Source organism: Oncorhynchus mykiss, chromosome 9 (assembly GCF_057628025.1).
Source record: "Oncorhynchus mykiss isolate SJ-2025 chromosome 9, ASM5762802v1, whole genome shotgun sequence".
Lineage (NCBI taxonomy): Eukaryota > Metazoa > Chordata > Actinopteri > Salmoniformes > Salmonidae > Oncorhynchus > Oncorhynchus mykiss.
This window is the reverse complement of record NC_143030.1, coordinates 68,537,601-68,559,508: the sequence shown is the minus strand read 5'-3', so window position 1 is coordinate 68,559,508 and position 21,908 is coordinate 68,537,601. Positions and strand designations below refer to the sequence as shown.

Genomic DNA, 21,908 nt, shown 5'->3' with positions numbered 1-21,908 from the left:
CTTTAGAAGCTTCTGATAGGCTAAATGACATAATTTGAGTCAATTTGAGGTGTGTCTGTGGATGTATTTCAAGGCCTACCTTCAAACTCAGTGCCTCTTTGCATGACATCATGGGAAAATCCAAAGAAAGCAGCCAAGACCTCAGAAAAAAATTGTAGACCTCCACAAGTCTGGTTCATCCTTGGGAGCAATTACCAAACGCCTGAACGTACCACGTTCATCTGTACAAACAATAGTACGCAAGTATAAACACCATGGGACCACGCAGCCGTCATACCACCCAGGAAAGAGACGCGTTCTGTCTCCTAGAGATGAACGTACTTCGGGGCTAAAAGTGCAAATCAATCCCAGAACAACAGCAAAGGTCCTTGTGAAGATGCTGGAGAAAACAGGTACAAAACTATCTATATCCACAGTAAAACAAGTCCTATATCAACATAACCTGAAAGGCCGCTCAGCGAGGAAGAAGCCACTTCTCCAAAACTGCAAGCCAGAATATGGTTTGCAACTGCACATGGGGACAAAGATCTTACTTTTTGGAGAAATGTCTTCTGGTCTGATTAAATAAAAATAGAACTGTTTGGCCATAATGACCATCATTATGTTTGGAGGAAAAATGGGGAGGCTTGCTAGCCGAAGAACACCATCCCAATCGTGAAGCACAGGGGTGGCAGCATCATGTTGTGGGGGTGCTTTGCTGCAGGTAGGGGACTGGTGCACTTCACAAAATAGATGGCATCATGCGTGAGGAAAATGATGTGGATGTATTGAAGCAACATCTCAAGACATCAGTCAGGAAGTTAAAGCTTGGTCGCAAATGGGTTTTCCAAATGGACAATGACCCCAAGCATACTTCCAAAGTTGTGGCAAAATAGCTTATGGACAACAAAGTCAAGGTATTGGAGTGGCCATCACAAAGCCCTGACCTCAATCCTATAGAAAATATGTGGACAAAATTGAAAATGCATGTGCGAGTAAGGAGGCCTACATCCTGATTCAGTTACACCAGCTCTGTCAGGAGGAATGGGCCAAAATTCACCCAACTTATTGTGGGAAACTTTTGGAAGGCTACCCAAAACATTTGACCCAAGTTAAACAATGTAAAGGCAATGCTACCAAAAACAAATTGAGTGTATGTAAACTTCTGACACACTGGGAATGTGATGAAAGAAAGAAATAAAAGCTGAAATAAATCATTCTCTCTACTGTTATACTGACATTTCACATTCTTAAAATAAAGTGGTGATCCTCAAAATCAAATCAAATCAAACTGACCTAAGACAGGGAATTTTTACTAGGATTAAATGTCAGGAATTGTGAAAACTGAGTTTAAATGTATTTGGCTAAGGTGTATGTAAACTTACAACTTCAACTGTATATACATGTATCCTGAGACCATGTGACAGATCATGTGTCACTTAAATTGCACACAGGTGGACTTTATTTAACTAATTATGTGAATTCTGAAGGTAATTGGCTGTGTCAGATCTTATTTAGGGGCTTCATAGCAAAGGGGCTGAATACATATGCACGTACCACTTTTCCATTTTTTTTTTTGTTGACACAATTCATTTTTTAAATTTCACTTCACCAATTTGGACTATTTTGTGTATGTCCATTGCATGAAATTAAAATAAAAATCTATTTAAATTACATGCAACAAAATAGGAAAAACGCCAAGGGGAATGAATTATTTTGCAAGGCACTGTATAGGAGATTTTGTTTTAAAGATCTAATGCATTTTTATCCGTTCGACAGGGGTGGAATTTTCTTTTGTTTTCCTTTCTTTATCGCGACAAATGTGTGTTTTTTTTATAAATTATGATTGCTGAATACTGTAATTTTCAAGGTACGTGAAAAATACTGTAATTGTCAAGGCATGTGATGTTACCAACTATAAAGCTCCACTCCACATTTAATTCTAAATACCTACTGCTTGAAAAAAACATTTATTCAACAATAAAGACAATGTTTCTTTGCAGCACAAAGATTGTCTTGACTTGAAGAATGCCTGAATTGCTTCACATTGGAATTCGAAGTTACACCATCAAATTGTTTCAGATCATCGGCCTACGTGAGTGCAAGTTACACTATGGCACAGACCGTGGTAATAGGTAGGCACAAGATAATTATTAGAATATGGCAAATATTAGTAAATTCTTGCATTCTATCCATGCTGGCTTTTGTGGGCTATCTGAGACATGAAACAAAGGTGCCCTAGTAGAACACAACTTATGTTTCAAGATTAATTCCTCTCCAAAACACACAAATAACCAACAAAAAGAACCATTGTTATCAACATTTTTACATTTAAACTAGATTGACCACCTTTTCAAAATTAACAGCCTACCTATTTTCTCAAATGGAAAGAAATCCAGTATTCAGCGGCCTGATATCATTTTAAAACTGTGTGGGAAACCCCATGTCAGTCCACAAATGAAAGGCACATATACTGAAATTAGTCAGCAGAACAGAGGTGGATTCCATGAATATTGGCAAGATTTCTTTATTTAATTTTTTCTCCTGTTTTATGGTTAACTCGCCCCGTTTCAGTACACAGTAACGACAGGTGATGACTGCTGCTGTCTTGGTGTTTATATATTTTTTGTGTTTTGTACCAAAACTACTCTACTGGATACCTCTAGTATTTTTGTGTATCTCTGGTAATTAGGAATGGAGGCAGTCAGAAAGAGTTGAGCAGGCCCAGCTTGGCTTCTGTCTGTGTGTGTGTGCGCACACGTCTGTCTGTCTGTCTGTCTGTCTGTCTGTCTGTCTTTGTGTGTGCCAGAGAAGGCCCAGCCAGAGCCAGTTGTGTCCCATTCAAAGGGATTTCATTGGCTCACTGTTCCAGAACTCTGTGTCATGTGGAGAACCTCTACAGCACAATGCCAATCCCTCTTCTAAGTAGATATTATTTTCTTTATTTTTCTTTCTATACATTACTGCAGTGTGTTGTAAACCAGCAGCAAGAAAGCCCAGTGAAAAAAAGTGTAGAGAAGAAATCCAAATTTTAGCTAAAGCAGTCCACAGAGATCCCACATCTCATAGCTCCCCACACTCAGTCCACAGAGATCCCACATCTCATAGCTCCCCACACTCGGCCCACAGAGATCCCACATCTCATAGCTCCCCACACTCAGTCCACAGAGATCCCACATCTCATAGCTCCCCACACTCGGCCCACAGAGATCCCACATCTCATAGCTCCCCACACTCGGCCCACAGAGATCCCACATTTCATAGCTACCCACACTCGGCCCACAGAGATCCCACATTTCATAGCTCCCCACACTCGGCCCACAGAGATCCCACATTTCATAGCTACCCACACTCGGCCCATCGAGAGTTGCTGGTTCAAATACCCGAGCCAACAAGGTGAAAAGTCTATCAATGTTCCCTTGAGCAAGCCACTTAACCCTAATTTGCTCCAGGGGCGGCATATTTACAGTTGAAGTCGGAAGTTTACATACACCTTAGCCAAATACATTTAAACTCAGTTTTTCACAATTCCTGACATTCAATTCTAGTAAAAATTCCCGTCTTTAGGTCAGTTAGGATCACCACTTTATTTTAAGAATGTAAAATGTAAGAATAATAGTAGAGAGAATGTTTATTTCAGCTTTTATTTCTTTCATCACAGAAGTTTACATACACTCAATTAGTATTTGGTAGCGTTGCCTTTACATTGTTTAACTTGGGTCAAATGTCTCGGGTAGCCTTCCACAAGCTTCCCACAATAAGTTGGATGAATTCTGGCCCATTCCTCCTGACAGAGCTGGTGTAACTGAGTCAAGTTTGTAAGCCTCCTTCCTCGCACATGCTTTTTCAGTTCTACCCACAAATTTTCTATACGATTGAGGTCAGTACTTTGTGATGGCCACTCCAATACCTAATCTTTGTTGTCCATAAGCCATTTTGCCACAACTTTGGAAGTATGCTTGGGGTGATTGTCCATTTGGAAGACCAATTTGTAACCAAGCTTTAACTTTAACTTTAACTGATGTCTTGAGATGTTGTTTCAATATATCCACATAATTTTCCTCACTCATGATGCCATCTATTTTGTGAAGTGCACCAGTCCCTCCTGCAGCAAAGCACCCCCACAACAAGATGCTGCCACCCCCTGCTTCACGGTTGGGAAGGTGTTCTTCGGCTTGAAAGCCCCACCCTTTTTCCTCCAAACATAACAATGGTCATTATGGCCAAACAGTTCTATTTTTGTTTCATCAGACCAGAAGACATTTCTCCAAAAAGTACGATCTTTGTTGCAACCCGTAGTCTGGCTTTTTTATGGCGGTTTTGGAGAAGTGGCTTCTTCCTTGCTGAGTGGCCTTTCAGATTATGTCGATATAGGACTCGTTTAAATGTGGATATAGATACTTTTGTACCGGTTTCTTCCGGCATCTTCACAAGGTCCTTTGCTGTTGTTCTGGGATTGATTTGCACTTTTCGCACCAAAGTGCGTTCATCTCTAGGAGACAGAACGCGTCTCCTTCCTGAGTGGAATGACGGCTGCGTGGTCCCATGGTGTTTATACTTGCGTACTATTGTTTGTACAGATGAACGTGGTACCTTCAGGTGTTTGGAAATTGCTCCCAAGGATGAACCAGACTTGTGGAGGTTTACAATGTTTTTCTGAGGTCTCGGCTGATTTCTTTTGATTTTCCCATGATGTCAAGCAAAGAGGCACTGAGTTTGAAGGTAGGCTTTGAAATACATCCACAGACACACCTCCAATTCACTCAAATTACATGATTTAGCCTATCAGAAGCTCCTAAAGCATTGACATCATTTTCTGGAATTTTCCAAGCTGTTTAAAGGCACAGTCAACTTAGTGTATGTAAACTTCTGACCCACTGGAATTGTGATACAGTGAATAACAAGTGAAATAATCTGTCTGTAAACAATTGTTGGGAAAATGACTTGTGTCATGCACAAAGTAGATGTCCTAACCGACTTGCCAAAAATATAGTTTGTTAACAATAAATTTGTGGAGTGGTTGAAAAACGAGTTTTAATGACTCCAACCTAAAACGTAAAACCTTCGACTTCAACTGTATATGGCTGACCCTGTAAACGAACACAGGTCACTGCACCTATCTGGTGTATGTGACAATAAAACATTTATTTTTTATTTTTACTATGACAAAAAAAGTACATCTCTTAAGTACAGTGTACAATCCTGTAAGCTGTCAATGAAGCACATGAACAATCTGCACTCGATACTAATACTGTCAGCTTGTTGAATAATTGGGTGAAGTCTAAAATAAACCTACAACAAAACCTTGCTGTGATAAGCTTCTTATCTGAAAAAAGACACCACTGTTTAGTATCAGGAGGAATCTGAATGCAAATATCTGATTGGTGAGTGAGGAGGAAAGGTCAGGATTCAAATGACAGAGAAAGCACGCTGGCCTTTTTCACTATTACTCAGTCACATTGATTCATACAGCAATATCTGACACCATCTGTGTTGTAATGGTGATTCTGCCATTCCAAAATGAGAGCAGGGATGGGGTCAATTCCATTTCAATTCCAGTCAATTCAGGAAGTACACTGAAATTCCAATTCCAATTCTCTTCAATGCTTTTCAATTAGGAAAATGTTAAATTGGAATTGGGTTTACTTTCTGAATTGAATGGAATTAAAATGGAATTGACCCCAACCTGCAAGAGAGTAATGTAATAATAAAGGACTGTGGTGTTAAAAGCATGGGTAATAACTCTAAGTCTGATTATCATGGCTGGTTTATGAGGGTAAATACTTTTGCAACCCTTCTGGAACATAATGCAAAAGTTTTTTTGCAACAGAATCTGGCAGCTGTTAGACGAATACTGCCAAACATTTTCCTGGATCAAAATAACCATAACATTTTAAATAGATGAGGCAGCACATCATACAGCATATGGACCATGCCATTATCATTTCCTCCCTCCCTCAGAGGTGTTGGCTGAATACTCACCATGGGTTTTTTCCATAAAGATGACTTTGGAGTCAGAGCTGAAGTTCTGTCCCGTCAAGATCATCTGCTGACCTCCCAGGACAGAGCAGCTATCCATGTCTTGTTTCTCCACCATTGGTAGCTCATGGGCCGACCGCTGGGCTGTGGGACGGAAGAGAGAACATGACGTTACACAATCTGTGGTACTGACAGGTCATGTTGGCGTAGTGGGTAGAGAACTGGCCGCTGGGCTGCAGAACAGCAGACTGAGCATGGTATTATGACTTGACATTACACACTCTGTGGTAGGTCAGTTTGATCTCAGGTTGATATTTGCTTTGAACTCACAAGGTAATTGTTGACAGATTTCAATGAATGAGGCTTGTCACGACTCATTTCAAAACCATATTTCCTCATTGTGTATTTCAAATATTTGTCTAAATATAAGATTTGTGTAAACATTAATATAGGCCAATGACTTGGTACAGTGCAGTACATTTATTGCAGTGGGAGGATATGAATGAAGGTTGTAATGTAAAATGCGGCTACACGCTAGAGGCCTGGACACACAGAGCACATCATGGAAGTGGGACACAGTCCAGTGGAAACAAATGACAGAGTGCAGTAACCTACAGTACAGAAAGGGGCAGAGGGGAGGAGGAAGAAGGAATATGGAGGATGGACCTCTCTAACACTATCATCATTACGCAATGGAGCGTATTTTGGCATATGTTCAACAAACCCTGTGACCTAGACACTGAACGGCTACTGTAGTGTGTTCTCTCCTGGAACGGTAGATTTCCTGGACTGATAGCTTAATCAGGAAGCTACGGCCACAGAGACAGCCATAGAAATAGAATAGAGGCAGCCATAGAAATATAATTACTAGAATGGGAAAAGCTCCTCAGACCATGGCAATTCAACTGGAACACTCATGGGTACATTCAATATGGTCACCTGTGCATAAACCCATCAACTTGAATGGGAATTTTGGATATAGTCATTATTTTTGTAATATTTATTTAACTACGAAAGTCAGCTAAGAACAAATTCTTATTTACAATGACGGCCTATCCTGGCCAAATCTGGACGACACTGGGCCAATTGTGCACCGCCCTATGGGACTCCCAATCACAGCCAGATGTGATACAGCCTTGATTCGAACCAGGGATTCTAGTGACGCATCTTGCACTGTGCCTTAGACTGCTGTGTCACTCTCGGGTCCCATAGGGAGGCATCCAGGGTTGGGGAACCATTACGTTACAGCATTAAATGACTCAGCGCTACTCTTGCTATCTATAGTGACTGACCTTATTCCTTTGGATCAACTGTCGGCAGTCTGAAGTTGATTCATGCCAGGTAGCATGCTTGAGTTACAAAGGGACCAAATTAATCACTTGTAATGAATGAGAAGGGCAGTTGCCCTCGTTTTAACTGTTTCATGTTTACTTCTAGAGTAGTTTGTGTGGCAATTAAATTTAAAAACATTTAGTACACATGAACGGTGTAGTTACTTCCTCAAGCTTATCGTCATCGTCCTGCCTTAATTACTGAAATTCAATCTCTACTGAGGCTTGTGAAGTGACCTTTGGACAGTCTACTATACTGTGAGTACACTGAGGATGATACCTGGAGGCTAGTCTCTTCATCCACATCACTGACCGACAGTTTCGCTTACTTATCGGTCATTTTGACAGATGTGCTGGGGGTGTTATAGTACGATTGTGCAAAAACAACTTTGCACCTGATTTTTGGGGGGTCCGGTGATACCAGCACTACATAATCGTAAACATACACATACACACACAGTGTTAAGGGTTGAGAGAACCAAATCAAATTTGTTACATGCGCCAAATACAACAGGGAAGGGAAAGGTGATACCTAGTCAGTTGAACAAATGAATGCATTCAACCAAAATGTGTTTTCTGCATTTAACCCAACCCCTCTGAATCAGACCGCTGCTGGGGGCTGCCTTAATCAACATCATAAGGCACCCAGGGAGCAGTTTTGGGGGGTTAACTGCCTTGACTGCTCAAGGATCGTGAGCATATGTAGTGTGTGTGTGTGTGTGTGTGTGTGTGTGTGTGTGTGTGTGTGTGTGTGTGTGTGTGTGTGTGTGTGTGTGTGTGTGTGTGTGTGTGTGTGTGTGTGTGTGTGTTGGAGTGTTAGTGTAGTATGTGCAAGTGTGTGGGTAGAGTCCCTTGAGTGTGCATAGAGCTGGTGCAGGAGAGTCAGTGCAAATAAAAAGGCTGTCAAGCCTAATCATAAAAGAGGCTTTGTATGTCCGTGTGCCTGGACCATCAGTACTACTCCCAGCTCATTTAAATATAGTCCCGCTTACTATGTGTGTTACCTCTGGTTAACGTCAGTCCAAATAAAACAGGCAAGAAGAAACATAGCTGGAAATATACTGCACTGTGTAAAATCAACATACAAGCACATGTTAAACCTAAACCACCCTTTAGGACACACCTATAGAAGGCTATAGAACGCATAGACAGAATTATACATAAAATAAAATCATAGGTTTATGACATATAGAATGACATGGCCCTTCTCTGGACACTGTGTTAACTAACCTCCAAACGAGCTTCAATGCCATACAACACTCCTTCTGCGTCCTCCAGCTGCTCTTAAATGCTAGTAAAACCAAATGCATGCTTTTCAACCGTTCGCTGCCCGCACCCGCCTGCCCGACTAGCATCACTACTCTGGATGGTTCTGACCTAGAATATGTGGACAACTACAAATACCTAGGTGTCTGGCTAGACTAAACTCTCCTTATTAAACATCTCCAATCCTAAATCAAATCTAGAATCGTCTTTCTATTTCGCAACAAAGCCTCCTTCACTCACGCCGCCAAACTTACCCTAGTAAAACGGACTATCCTACCAATCCTCAACTTCGGCGATGTCATCTACAAAATAGCTTCCAATACTCTACTCAGAAAACTGGATGCAGTCTATCACAGAGCCATCTGTTTTTGTTACCAAAGTCCCTTATACCACCCACCACTGCGACCTCTATGCTCTAGTCAGCTGGCCCTCTATTCGTCGCCAGACCTACTGGCTCCAGGTCACCTATAAGTCTATTCTAGGTAAAGCTCCGCCTTATCTCAGCTCACTGGTCACGATAACAGCACCCACCCGTAGCATGCGCTCCAGCAGGTATATCTCACTGGTCATCCCCAAAGCCAACACCTCATTTGGCCGCCTTTCCTTCCAGTTCTCTGCTGCCAGTGACTGGAACGAATTGCAAAAATTGCTGAAGCTGGAGACTTATATTTCCTCACTAACGTTAAACATCAGCTATCTGAGCAGCTAACCGATCACTGCAGCTGTACATAGCCCATCTGTAAATAGCCCACCCAATCTACCTACCTCATCCAATATTGTTTTTATTTACTTTCTGCTGTTTTGCACATCAGTATTTCTACTTGCACATCATCATCTACTCATCTATCACTCCAGTGTTAACTTGCTAAAATGTAATTACTTTGCCTCTATGGCCTATTTATTGCCTTACCTCCTCACGCCATTTGCACACACTGTATATAGACTTTCTTTTTTTTGTTGGATTTATAGTACTTACAGCACTCGATTGGATGGGAGGAAACTTGCAGTGAGATGGGTTGCCCATTGGGTTGGGGTATGTGGACACGGAACACCAGACGCACACGAGTGTTCTTCCGTCCGATGTCCGTCTCGCCCTTCCTTAGCTCAATGTCAGCATTCCTGAGCTTCAGGATCCCAGCACAGTCGATTCTGTGAGAAACACACCAATATGAGATCTACTGTAAATCCTGTACCGGTACACAAATGTTGCATTATGATTTCAACCGATATGGCTAATTAGATCAGACCTGTGTTCAATTAGTATGTTATTTTTAATTCATATCCTTGATTGAGCTTGCCTGGCACAATGGAACCAATATAATAATTTATCTGTGCAAATCCATCATGCCCATCTTGTGGCACTGGAGACAGGCTGAGTAAAAATGCCCAAAAGGTTAGAAGAAAACAAATACTATTTGAACCCAGTTCTGCAAAAGACACTGCTCTGTATGGGTGGTGTTCGGCATGTGTCACTACTCTAGCTACTCTCACATCGCTTTCATGTTGTTCTTGGGCTCCAGAGGGATCTCCAGAACTTTGGTGGAGTTGATAATCTTCTCGTAGCTGGTGGTGGTGACCGTCTTGCCCGTGATGCGGTGGACCTGGTAGAAGGCGTGAGGCTTCAGGATCCTGTCGTCTGCAGTCCCGATGAAGATCTGAAGGCCTAGGGGCTCCTTACCCCTGTAGCCATGCAACTGGAAGAAACACCAGAGGAAACTCCAATAAAACATTAATAAAACAAAGTCAAGATGTTCTCACTTTTTATAAATGTGTCATTTTAAAATTTAAAGAACATTTCTACTCTACCTGTTCTTTTTCACTCCTTTTATACACTGCACAAAAACTGCTAGGTACCCAGTGTTTTATTACATAGTTGAATTTATATAATGATTGTTTTTTTCTCATTATTTTGCCAATAACTAGATGTATTTTTTTTGCCAGTTTGCTGATAACAGTTTAGGCTGAACATAAATCTTACACCCTGGTAGACACACACACTGCTGGAAACATTAGTATTTTCCAGTCCTCAACATTAGTATTCAGTCAAGTCTCAATTTACTGTTGAGAGTTAGAATAGTAGAATACACAAGGTGCAATTTCAAAACTTTGTTGCAGCAGTTTTCGTCTTGTTACATGCCACTCACTGACAGTCCCTCAATTAGCCCATGTCAGTTGAAATCATTTTGATTGGTAAATTAGTCTAATTAGTCTAGCCAGCTTTCTACACTTGTTGTAATCATGGCCGAATTACCGATGGCCCCCACTGATTTTGTTAGTCACTCTCACTCAGATATCATATTATGTGAGCAAGACAAAGGAGATGATCGTGGACTACAGGAAAAGGCGGGCTGAACAGCCCCCATTAACATCGACGGGGCAGTAGTGGAGTGGGTCGAGAGTTTCAAGTTCCTTGGTGTCCACATCACCAACGACCTATCATTTTCCAAACACACCAAGACAGTCATGAAGAGGGCACAATAAAACCTTTTCCCCCTCAGGAGACTGAAAAGATTTGGCATGTGTCCTCAGATCCTCAAAAGGTTCTACAGCTGCACCTTCGAGAGCATCCTGACCGGTTGCATCACCGCCTGGTATGGCAACTGCTCGGCATCTGAACGTAAGGTGCTATAGAGGGTAGTGTGTACGGCCCAGTACATCACTGGGGCCAAGCTTCCTGCCATCCAGAACCTATATAATAGGCGGTGTCAGAGGAAAGCCCATAAAATTGTCAGAGATTCCAGTCACCCAAGTTATAGACTGTTTTCTCTGCTACCGCACGGCAAGCGGTGCCGGAGCACCAAGTCTAGGACCAAAAGGCTCCTCAACAGCTTCTACCCCCAAGCCATAAGACTGCTGAACAATTAATAAAATCGCCACCGGACTATTTACATTGACGGTAAGGTCTACACTTGTTGTATTCAGTGCATGTGACAATGGCAAAATGTGTTGAATTGCAGGAAATTTGATTAAAAAATGTTTTTTTAATGGTTCTACATATCAAACTTATTTCTTTACCTTTTGTTAACAAATACTTTTTCTGCTAACAGATCCCCCAGTATGTATTAAATTAGAGTTTTTAATCCCAGTGCTGAGTTAATGTAAATGTTATTTGATCAAATATAGAATTTGGCCTTTACTACAATAGTCCATAGAATAGCATTTAATAACACATCCACAAATGGCAAAAATACAGTCAAAAAAATGTATCATAAGGAATATGGTTTTGAAGTGTTTGTCCTATATCTACAAGATATAAGAAAGCTCAGTAAATATTTGTGCTTTTTTTGGAAACATATTTAACCACTTATTTTTGTTGCCACAAAAATAAGGGGTTAAACATACTTCCATTAGTTTGTTTGGGTTATATTCAGACAAGTCCTGTGACACTGATGGGGGTCGTAGAGCAAAACAGAGAACACCATCATGTTGTGAGAGTCTCCCCTTTCCCTAGAGTGGTGACAACCATTCGGACACTACAAACATTTTCGTGAGAAGACCGATTTTCTTTTTGTCATGGTCTGACAAACACCGTTGTAGTTCTGCCACCTTCCACCGCAAATGCGGAAGGCCGACATAGGCGGATGATATCTCTAGCTTAATCTGACGGATTGTAATGGGGATTTTTTTATTATCTTACTTAGATTTACGCATGGGTGCGTTAATAAACTCTTAAGGATTCATGTGTAACGGCTAATTGTATAGCTAATAGTAAATGAGCTTGAACTTTAAAATATTTTAAAAAGTTGGACGGCCGTGTCGGAGGATGGTTTCTGTTTGTCCTAAAGTAAATGGAATTTAAAAGAGCTACGTAGGAATAACTATGATTCACTGGAATACTTGTTCGATTATGAGAAAATTAGACTGCCAAAGCCTTAGCTTTACCCTGTGAGCCAATGTTCCACGGACACTTTCAAGACAAAAGAAAGAAGGCAAGGTCTACGTTAATTCCAGTACTTCTCAAGTTTCTATACAGTGGAGAGGTCTGGTGAATTGGAGGTGGCCACATAGAAAATACATGTTTATAACATGATGTAAAACTCCTAATCATAAATGTTTATCAAAGTCATTACATAAAATTGCAAATAAGCTGTAGGCCTAGTTGTCGACAATATTGAGCTAAATAAAGTCTGCTTGCAACCTCAGACGTCTACACTTTACGTACTTCTCTTTTAACTCACACCACTAAACCCCCTCTGTCTCTGTCACACACACACACACACACACACACAAACACACACACACACACACACACACACACACAGTGTCAAGCTCATGACTTTTTAGACAGATACTTTTAGTTGCAAGTTCACGCTTTGTGGTTTTTGCATGCTTCCTTCCAAGGTAGTTGCTGGTCTCTCCACTAATCTGCATCTGTGTGTATGCATGTGTGTCTGTGTGTGCGTGTGTGTGTATATACACTGAGTGTACAAAACATTCCTAATATTAAGTTGCACCCTCTTTTGCCCTCAGAACAACCTCAATTCATCGTGGCATGGACTCTACAAGGTGTCGGAACCTATTGAGTATGAAAAAACTAGCAGTGTTGCAGCTCTTGACGCACTAAAACTGGTGCACCTACTACCATACCTCATTCAAAGGCACTTAAATATTTTGTCTTGCCCATTCACCCTCTGAATGGCACACAAAGAATTATATATTATTGGATGTAATGTATTTGTATTTTGTATTGTTTTAGTGAGTATGTGTATTGTGGCCTTGTAATTGTCCTTAGCTGCCCTGGAACTACAGTGAAAATTTGCTTTTGGCTAACCCCGGCACATTTACATGAATTTTGCCTTATTGTAATATTGATCTTGATTAATGTGCACTGTCCCCTATAAATAAGTAAATACACAATCCATGTCTCAAGGCTTAAACATACTTATTTAACCTGTCTCCTCCCTTTCATCTACACCAGGTATTCCCAAACTGGGGTACGCGTAATGCCGTCGGGGGTACGCCAAATAAAAATGTGATTCACATGAAAAATATATATGTTTTGGAATTTTAATTTATTCACATTTTCAAACAGTACATTTGTATTTTCCAACGGGGCTATACTGTCACGCCCTGACCTTAGAGAGACATTTTATTTCTCTATTTAGTTAGGTCAAGGTGTGATTTGGGGTGGGCATTCTATGTTGTCTATTTCTTTGTTTTTGCCGCGTATGGTTCCCAATCAGAGGCAGCTGTCTATCGTTGTCTCTGATTGGGAATCATACATAGGCAGCCTTTTTCCCACCTGTGTTTGTGGGAAGTTATTTTCTGTTTAGTCTCTGTTACCTGACAGAACTGTTTGCTTTCGTTTTGTTACTTTGTTCGAGTGTTTTTTGATAATAAAAGAAATCATGAACACTTCACGATGCGCTTTGGTCCACTCCTTCCGATGACAGGCATTACATATACATTTGGGCGAGTTTCTTTTCTCGCCTGAGGAGCCACGTTTCACTGCCAAAAATAAAAGTTAACCATCTAGTGTTCAGCGAAATAACAACACAATGTCAAATACAGGTAGCCTAGTCAAATAAGTAACATCCAATCACATTAGCCATTCCTCTCCATGGGAAACCTTCACTCTTGCGCACACATTTAGAAACGAAACATGACAATGTGAAAGATAAGCCACTGGAGTTTTTTGAACGAGAATAAAGACAACTTTCGAGAAGTAAGACGTGTATAAAAGCCACAGATACCATTAAGAACAAGGGGCTAGAAGCATCTTATATGGTGAGCTACTGAGTGGCAAGGAAAGGCAAGCCCCATACTATTGTGGTGGACTTAATTCAGATGCTGGGACAATGCTGGGGGAAAAGGCCAAAAAAACTATACAGACAATGTCTCCAAACACTGCTTCACGACGCATCAGTGACATGGCAGGAGATGTTTTGAAACAATTACTACTTCACATACAAGCCAGTGAATTATATGCAGCTGGATATTACAACTGGATGACTCAACAGATGTGGCGGGCCTGGCAAGGCTCCTGGTATGTTTATGGGGGGTCAATTAAGGAAGTACGGGACAGCTTTGGACTTTGGTGGTCAAGATGTGTTGGTATGGTTAACTTTGTTAAAGCAAGGCTCCTGAATTCTCGTGCATTTTCTGCATTATGCAATTATATGGGCAGCAACCTTGTAACACTTAACACATACAGAAGTGCACTGGTTATAAAGGGGCAAAGTATTGACATGTTTTTTTTGTGTTTTTTTCTCCCCTTTTTCTCCCCAATTTCGTGGTATCCAATTGTTAGTTACTATCTTGTCTCATCGCTACAACTCCCGTACGGGCTCGGGAGAGACGAAGGTCATGCGTCCTCCGAAACCAGCGCGCATCCAACCCGGAAGCCAGCCGCACCAATGTGTCGGAGGAAACACCGTGTACCTAAGCAACCTGGTCAGCGTGCACTGCGCACGGCCCGCCACAGGAGTCGCTAGTGCACGATGAGACAAGGATATCCCTACCGGCCAAACCCTCCCTAAACCGGACGACGCTAGGCCAATTGTACGTCGCCCCATGGACCTTCCAGTCGCAGCCGGCTGTGACAGAGCCTGGGCTCGAACCCAGAGTCTCTGGTGGCACAGCTAGTACTGTAATGCAGTGCCTTAGACCACTGCGCCACCCGGGAGGACTTGACATGTTTTTTTAAAATTGAGAGACAAGCCTAAAGTTCTTTACTGACCATAATTTTCCCTTGTCTGACCGCTTGCATGATGACAAGTTTTTCTCGCCTGAATGATCTGAATCTAGGATTACAGGGACTCTCTTGAGGCTATGATTAAAAAGTTGGAGCTCTTTTCTGTCTGTATTAACAAGGACAACACACAGGTCTTTCCATCATTCTATGATTTGTGTGCAAATGAACTCAAGCTTACGGACAATGTCAAATGTGATATAGCGAAGCACCTGAGTGAGCTGGGTGAGTAATTATGCAGGTAGTTTCCCGAAACGGATGACACAAACAACTGGATTCCTTATCCCTTTCATGCCCTGCCTCCAGTCCACTTACCGATATCTGAACAAGAGAGCCTCATCCAAATTGCAACAAGCGGTTCTGTGAAAATGTTATTTAATCAGAAGCCACTGCCAGATTTCTGGATAGGGCTGCGCTCAGAGTTTCTTGCCTTGGCAAATCACGCTGTTAAGACACTGATGCCCTTTGCAGCAACGTACCTATGTGAGAGTGGATTCCCGGTCCTCAATAGCATGAAAACTAAATACAGGCACAGACTGTGTATGGAAAATTATTTAAGACAGACTCTCTCCAATACAACCAACATTGCAGAGTTATGTGCATCCATTCAAGCCTACCCTCATTAACCTGTGGTGAGTTATTCACAATTTCTGATGAACAAATAAAGTTATACATGTAAGATGGCTAAATAAAGAGAACAATTATTGATTATTATATTATTATTATTTGTGTCCTGGTCCTATAAGAGCTCTGTGTCACTTCCCACGAGCCGGGTTGTGACAAAAACTCACACTCATTATTATGTTTAATAAATGTATTGTACAGTATGTGTGGCAGGCTTACAATGATGGCAAAAAGCAACATTTGAGAGTGAGCTGACCCTGGTGCTAGCTGGAGGTTGAATGTTTGAATGGGTACGGGACTATAAAAAGTTTGTGAACCACTGATCTACACTGATCTACACTGATTGAAGTGGATTTAACAAGTGACATCACATGGATTGGTGGCCCCTTCACACACTGGTCTCATGACAGTGTTTCAGGAGACAGGAGTGATGAGCTTTTAGTCAGGCATACTCATGTGAAAAAATGAAAAGCAAAAATGTAACGTTTGGTTACCTTTTGACACAATTTTTACATGCTGTATAGAGTTAGCAGCACTTCTTTACATGTTCAATGTAGGCTGAACTGTACATCTGGCAAGAAACAACTTCCCTGAGAGAAAACAGCCTATGTGGTATCGATATTGTTCAGAAACGGTTATTCTAGTGTCAAAATTGACTACAAAGTGTAAATAGGATAATTTTGGTCATAAAGTCAGTCTCGTTCAAAACTGAGTTTTGTAAATGAGTTCGTCATGACTTGAGAGTTTGGTATTGATTTCAACAATGCTCACTTGCCCACTAACACGGGATACACATCTGCAGCAATTGCACTCTATCCAATCCAACTGCAGAATACACAGACAGTGTGACAGACTGCCCAGCAGCGCAGCGGATCAGACTTTGTTAACAGATTTATTCTTAAATGGATTCAATCTTTTTTTTCCCTCATCAATCTACAAACAATACCCCATAATGACAAATCGAAGACAGGTTTTTAGAAATGTTTGTACATTTTTGCAAATACATTTACATAAGTGTTCAGACCCTTTGCTATGAGACTCAAAATTGAGCTCAGGTGCATCCTGTTTCCATTGATCATCCTTGATGTTTCTATAACTTGATTGGAGTCCACCTGTAGTAAATTCAATTGATTGGACATGATTGGGAAAGGCACACACCTGTCTATATAAGGTGCTACAGATGACAATGCATGTCAGAGCAAAAAGCAAGCCATGAGGTTGATGGAATTGTCCGTAGAGCTCAATGACAGGATTGTGTTGAGGCACAGATCTGGGGCAGGGTACAAAAACATCCAAGAACATAGTGACCTCCATAATTCTTAAATGAAAGAAGTTTGGAACCACCAAGACTCTTCCTATAACTGGCTGCCCGGCCAAACAGAGCAATTGGGGGAGAAGGGTCTTGGTCAGGGAGGTGACCAAGAACCCGATGGTCACTCTGACAGAGCTCCAGAGTTCCTCTGTGGAGATGGGAGAACCTTCCAGAAGGAAAATCATCTCTGCAGCACTCCACCAATCAGGCCTTTATGGTAGTGGTCAGATGGAAGCCACTCCTCGGTAAAAGGAACAGCCCGCTTGGAGTTTGACAAAAGGAACCTAAAGGACTGACATACCTTGAGAAACAAGGTTCTCTGGTCTGATGAAACCAGGATTGAACTCTTTGGCCTGAATGCCAAGTGTCACGTCTGGAGGAAACCTGGCACCATCCCTACGGTGAAGCATGGTGGTGGCAGCATCACGTCTGGAGGAAACCTGGCACCATCCCTACGGTGAAGCATGGTGGTGGCAGCATCATGCTGTGGGGATGTTTTTCAGTGCCAGGGACTGGGAGACTAGTCAGGATCTATGGAAAGATTAACGGAGAAAAGTACAGAGATCCTAGATGAAAACCTGCTCCAGAGCGCTCGCGACTTCAGACTGGGGCGACGGTTCACCTTCCAACAGGACAACGACCCTAAGCACAGCCAAGACAGCGCAGTATTGGCTTCAGGACAAGTCTCTGAATGTCCTTGAGTGACCCAGCCAGAGCACGGACTTGAACCCGATCGAACATGCCTGGAGAGACCTAAAAATAGCTGTGCAGCAACGCTCTCCATCCAACCCGACATATCTTGAGAGGATCTGTAGAGAAGAATAGGAGCTCCCCAAATACAGGTGTGCCAAGCATGTAGCACCATACCCAAGAAGACTCAAGGCTGTAATGCTGCCAAAGGTGCTTCAACAAAGTAGTGAGTAAAGGGTCTGAATACTTATGTCAATATATTTATTTTAATACATTTGCAAACATTTCAAAAAACAGTTTTTGCTTTGTCATTATGGGGTATTGTGTGCAGAGTGATTTTGGAATAAGGGGGTAACGTAACAAAATGTGGAAAAAGTCGAGGGGTCTGAATAATTTTCCAAATGCACTGTACCTAAGTCAACATATCTCACATTTAACTTGATAAATACTGCATCAGACACCTGTGCTAGATGTAAAATTGTGCGACTAAACCATACTCTACAAAAACGTCTCAATTATGACAGATTTATAGAGTTCTCTTAGATTCATTCGGACTATTTTGAGGAAGTGATACTGGCTTTGTTCCTATGGTGTCTCATGGGGGACAAACATCAGTAACTGCCACCTAACTACACCCCAAGACAAAAATCTTGCTTTCTTAGTGAGCAACAGAGAAATAGATGTGGAATCAGTGCGTTCAGATGCTCTTTAATAGAAGACATTTCCACATGTTGACAGTCGTCTGTATATTTTAAGCAGGGCCTATAATTTTCAGTTCATATTTTAACGTTTCCACGGCAACGTAATGAAAGCTTCCTTGTGGTTGTTGACTGTCAGAACCTGGCCGAGTGGAAATGAAGCATTTCTCACTTTCTATTTTCTGTCTCTCATGGTCAGTGAGTTGTGCCTGGTGTCATCCAATCATGTGGCTGGCTAGGCACGTCCAAACTCCCTCCCAGTCCCAGACTGAACTCTTCACTTTACTTTTCCCAGTCCCCCTCATTCTGACTCACTCACTGCAACCATGGCAACCGGCTTCTCAAATGGCCTGTTTAGTATTTGCAGCAGTAGACTATTTTACTCACTGTGTCAGACTCAGCTACCTTTGTTCAACACCACGTATTCATGTCACTTTATTACCAAAATGTTCATATTTACACTTTGTAGTAAATTTGATACTAGATTAAATGCTTCTGAACAATATCGATGCCACAAAGGCCATTTTCTCTCAGATAAGTTATTGCCTTCAGTTGCGCTTTAAGTTCAGCTTACATTTCTGTTTTTCATATGAGTATGCCTGACTAAAAGTTCACCACTCCTGCCTCCTGAGACAACTGTCATGAGACCAGTGTGTAAAGGGGTAAGGTGTGTAGATGAAAGTGAGGGGCCAGGGTAATGAAGGATTTGTAAGCCTTGAGACAATTGAGACATGGATTGTGTATGGGTGCCATTCAGAGGGTGAATGGGCAAGACAAAAGATTTAAGTGCCTTTGAATGGGGTTTGGTAGTAGGTGCTAGGCACACCAGTTTGAGTGTTTAAAGAACTGTAATGCTGCTGGGTTTTTCACTCTCAGCAGTTTCCTGTGTGTATCAAGAATAGTCCACCACCCAAAGGACATCCAGCCAACTTGACACAACGGTGGGAAGCAGTGGAGTCAACATGGGTCAGCATCTCTGTGGACCGCTTGACACCTTATAGAGCCCATGCTAAGACGAATTGAGGCTCTTCTGAGGGCAAAAGGGTCATTCCTAATGTTTGGTATACTCAATGTATATTGTTCATAGAAAATTCAATAAATTATAGTCTAGGAAGGTTTTACGGTAGTAAGTATGGGAGTTAGTGTGATGATACATTAGCTGCCATGTATAAGACATCAGTGCAAGATATAACTCATTTCAGTGAGTGTGGCAGGCTGCTAGGAAGAAAAGAGATGGGTGAGAGATAGAGAAAAGATGAGGTAAAGGATGACAGAGCGTACACGGTAACACACAGTAGTCATTTTCATAAGCCAGGCCCTAGGGCAGTAGTACCACATGCTGTAATGATGACTAGGAAATACCATTACACGCAACAGGCCTTCCTATTCAGATTGTCCTACATTAAAATGGGCTACCTAGAACCATAAAGGGTTCTTCGCCTGTCCCTCTTTGGTTTGTGTTTTAACTTTTTGCTGCAACGTACTGTAGATTCCTTTCACCAAATGGTTCCTAAAGGGTTCTTGATGGTTCTTCATTTGTTGAAAACGTTCTACATGGAACCAAAAAAGGTTCCCAAAAGCACCTCCTTTTCTAAGAGTGATACAGAGCCAGCGGCGTACCTGGACGACAGGATGACCTCCAGTGGGGGCTTTGACCGCTCCCCTGCTCCCCTCTGTCTCATAGTGGGCTCGGTGATGAGGCTTGGGCTGCACGTCAACATGGAGCTCGTACTTGTCTGTATGGCTGGGGACAGGCCATTCCAGAGGGGGCAGAGAAGAAAATGGGATGCTACAGGAAATAAGATATGGAAAAAAGGGTTAATTGTCTGTGATTAGGCTTCCTAAAGCGTGGCTCCTAATGTAGTCATATAACTGATACAATGTAATAGACACTAAATCTTATTCATAATATGGGTGTGTCCCTGGTTAGGCAGAAAGTATTCCACTGCACCCTTTATCTATACAGTACAGGCTTCCTACACCATTCACCTGCAAAGGTTGGGGACCAGCTGCTTGGTCCAGATGGGAGGGATCACAAAGAAGGACTCCGCCCCAGTTTTACTCTTAACGTCTTGCTCACAGGACACCAGGTAGTTGACCTCCCTGTGGTTCTCTGGGTAGAGGGCGTACGCCTGGTTGGCCGTCTTCACTACCTTGGTGGGGACCAGACCAGGCTGGACAGTGCCGTAGCCGTTCATGGCCTCAGCCATACTGTTGGGGGTCCCGTAATGGGCACTTGCGTTCTGTTGGGAGTGCTCCCCGTGGCCCCCGTGTGGGGAGGGACTGCGGGAACGGATCCCAGTGACCAGGCTGGGATTCCTGTACATGTCGTAGGTGCGCTTGCCCTGTGGCGAGGTGGAGCGGGATCCTGGCCTAATGGATGGGGAGGGCGAACGGGGGCCGAGGCAGCCCTCCTCAGTACGGGGGGAAGTGCCTGGGGATGTGCGGGGGGAGCCGGTGTGGATGTTCTGGAAGCGGGGGCAGAGGTCTCCGGCCCCGGTCTGGCCACTACTTGGGGACACGCAAGGGGAGGCCCAGGGGGAATAGCTCTCCGAGTGCCAGCTGGTGGAGGAGTTGCTGCTGGCTGGGCTCAGGCACTGGGGCTCTCGGTATACCAGGCTGTCGTGGCCAGGGACGGTCAGAGTGGGCCGGGGACTGATGTTCAGAGGGTGGTTCTGTAGGGAGTCTCGTCCATGGCTGTAGAGCTCACGTGATGGAGTGATCTCGATCCTGGGGCTCAGGGCGATACCCCCAGGCCTGGTGTGGTCCAGGTAGTTTTTAGCCTCCAGGTGTTCATAACCAGAAAGGCTCTCTGGGTTGTGCTCGCTGCACTTGATGTCATAGGGGGAAGTCTCCTCCAGGGGGTATGCCAGATGAGATGCAGCACTGAGGACTCTCAGTGAGGAGAGATTTGGCTCATCTGCTGAAAGGTAGATAGGGAACAAGGAAGAGAAATGATCAGAAGAAAATATATTATTTATAAACGGACTGTCCATTGTCTGTAAAATTACTGAAGATATTACGTTTTCTCCGAAATCACACATCTTACAAAACTTTGGATCCATGTTTGCAATACACATGAGAGCCACATTAAACAGAAATGATATGTTCTTTGAATTCAACAAACAACCATTTCAAATAATAATGTTGTCAATCATTTTTATTCAATCCTTTTGATCAGTTTGATTAACAATCATTGAAAACAAAAGGTTTAGGTGTGGAAACTATTCACATCATCAAATGGGGCCCCTTGTGACTGTTAGAATATTTGTAAACATTAAAGCATGCACATAAAACAAATGACAGATTATGTTTTCCAGTTAGAAAGTGTGTTGAAA

The 21,908-nt window shown here is 42.5% G+C and overlaps 1 protein-coding gene across 8 annotated transcripts in view; it reads right to left on the bottom strand.

The window, feature by feature from the left end:
• Positions 1-21,908, bottom strand: part of LOC110532618 (nuclear factor of activated T-cells, cytoplasmic 2) — a 52,029-nt gene that overhangs the window by 25,398 nt on the left and 4,723 nt on the right. For 5 of the 8 annotated variants that reach the window (XM_021616674.3, XM_090185150.1, XM_090185152.1 and 2 more), the window contains exons 2-6: positions 20,560-21,493; positions 20,191-20,359; positions 10,047-10,249; positions 9,532-9,704; positions 5,962-6,102 (exon numbers count right to left, since the gene is read on the bottom strand). In XM_021616674.3, coding sequence (XP_021472349.3) covers positions 5,962-6,102; positions 9,532-9,704; positions 10,047-10,249; positions 20,191-20,359; positions 20,560-21,493 — 1,620 coding nt within the window. The remainder of the gene's footprint in view (positions 1-5,961; positions 6,103-9,531; positions 9,705-10,046; positions 10,250-20,190; positions 20,360-20,559; positions 21,494-21,908) is intronic. The other 3 variants (XM_090185148.1, XM_090185149.1, XM_090185151.1) reach the window with 1 other exon arrangement.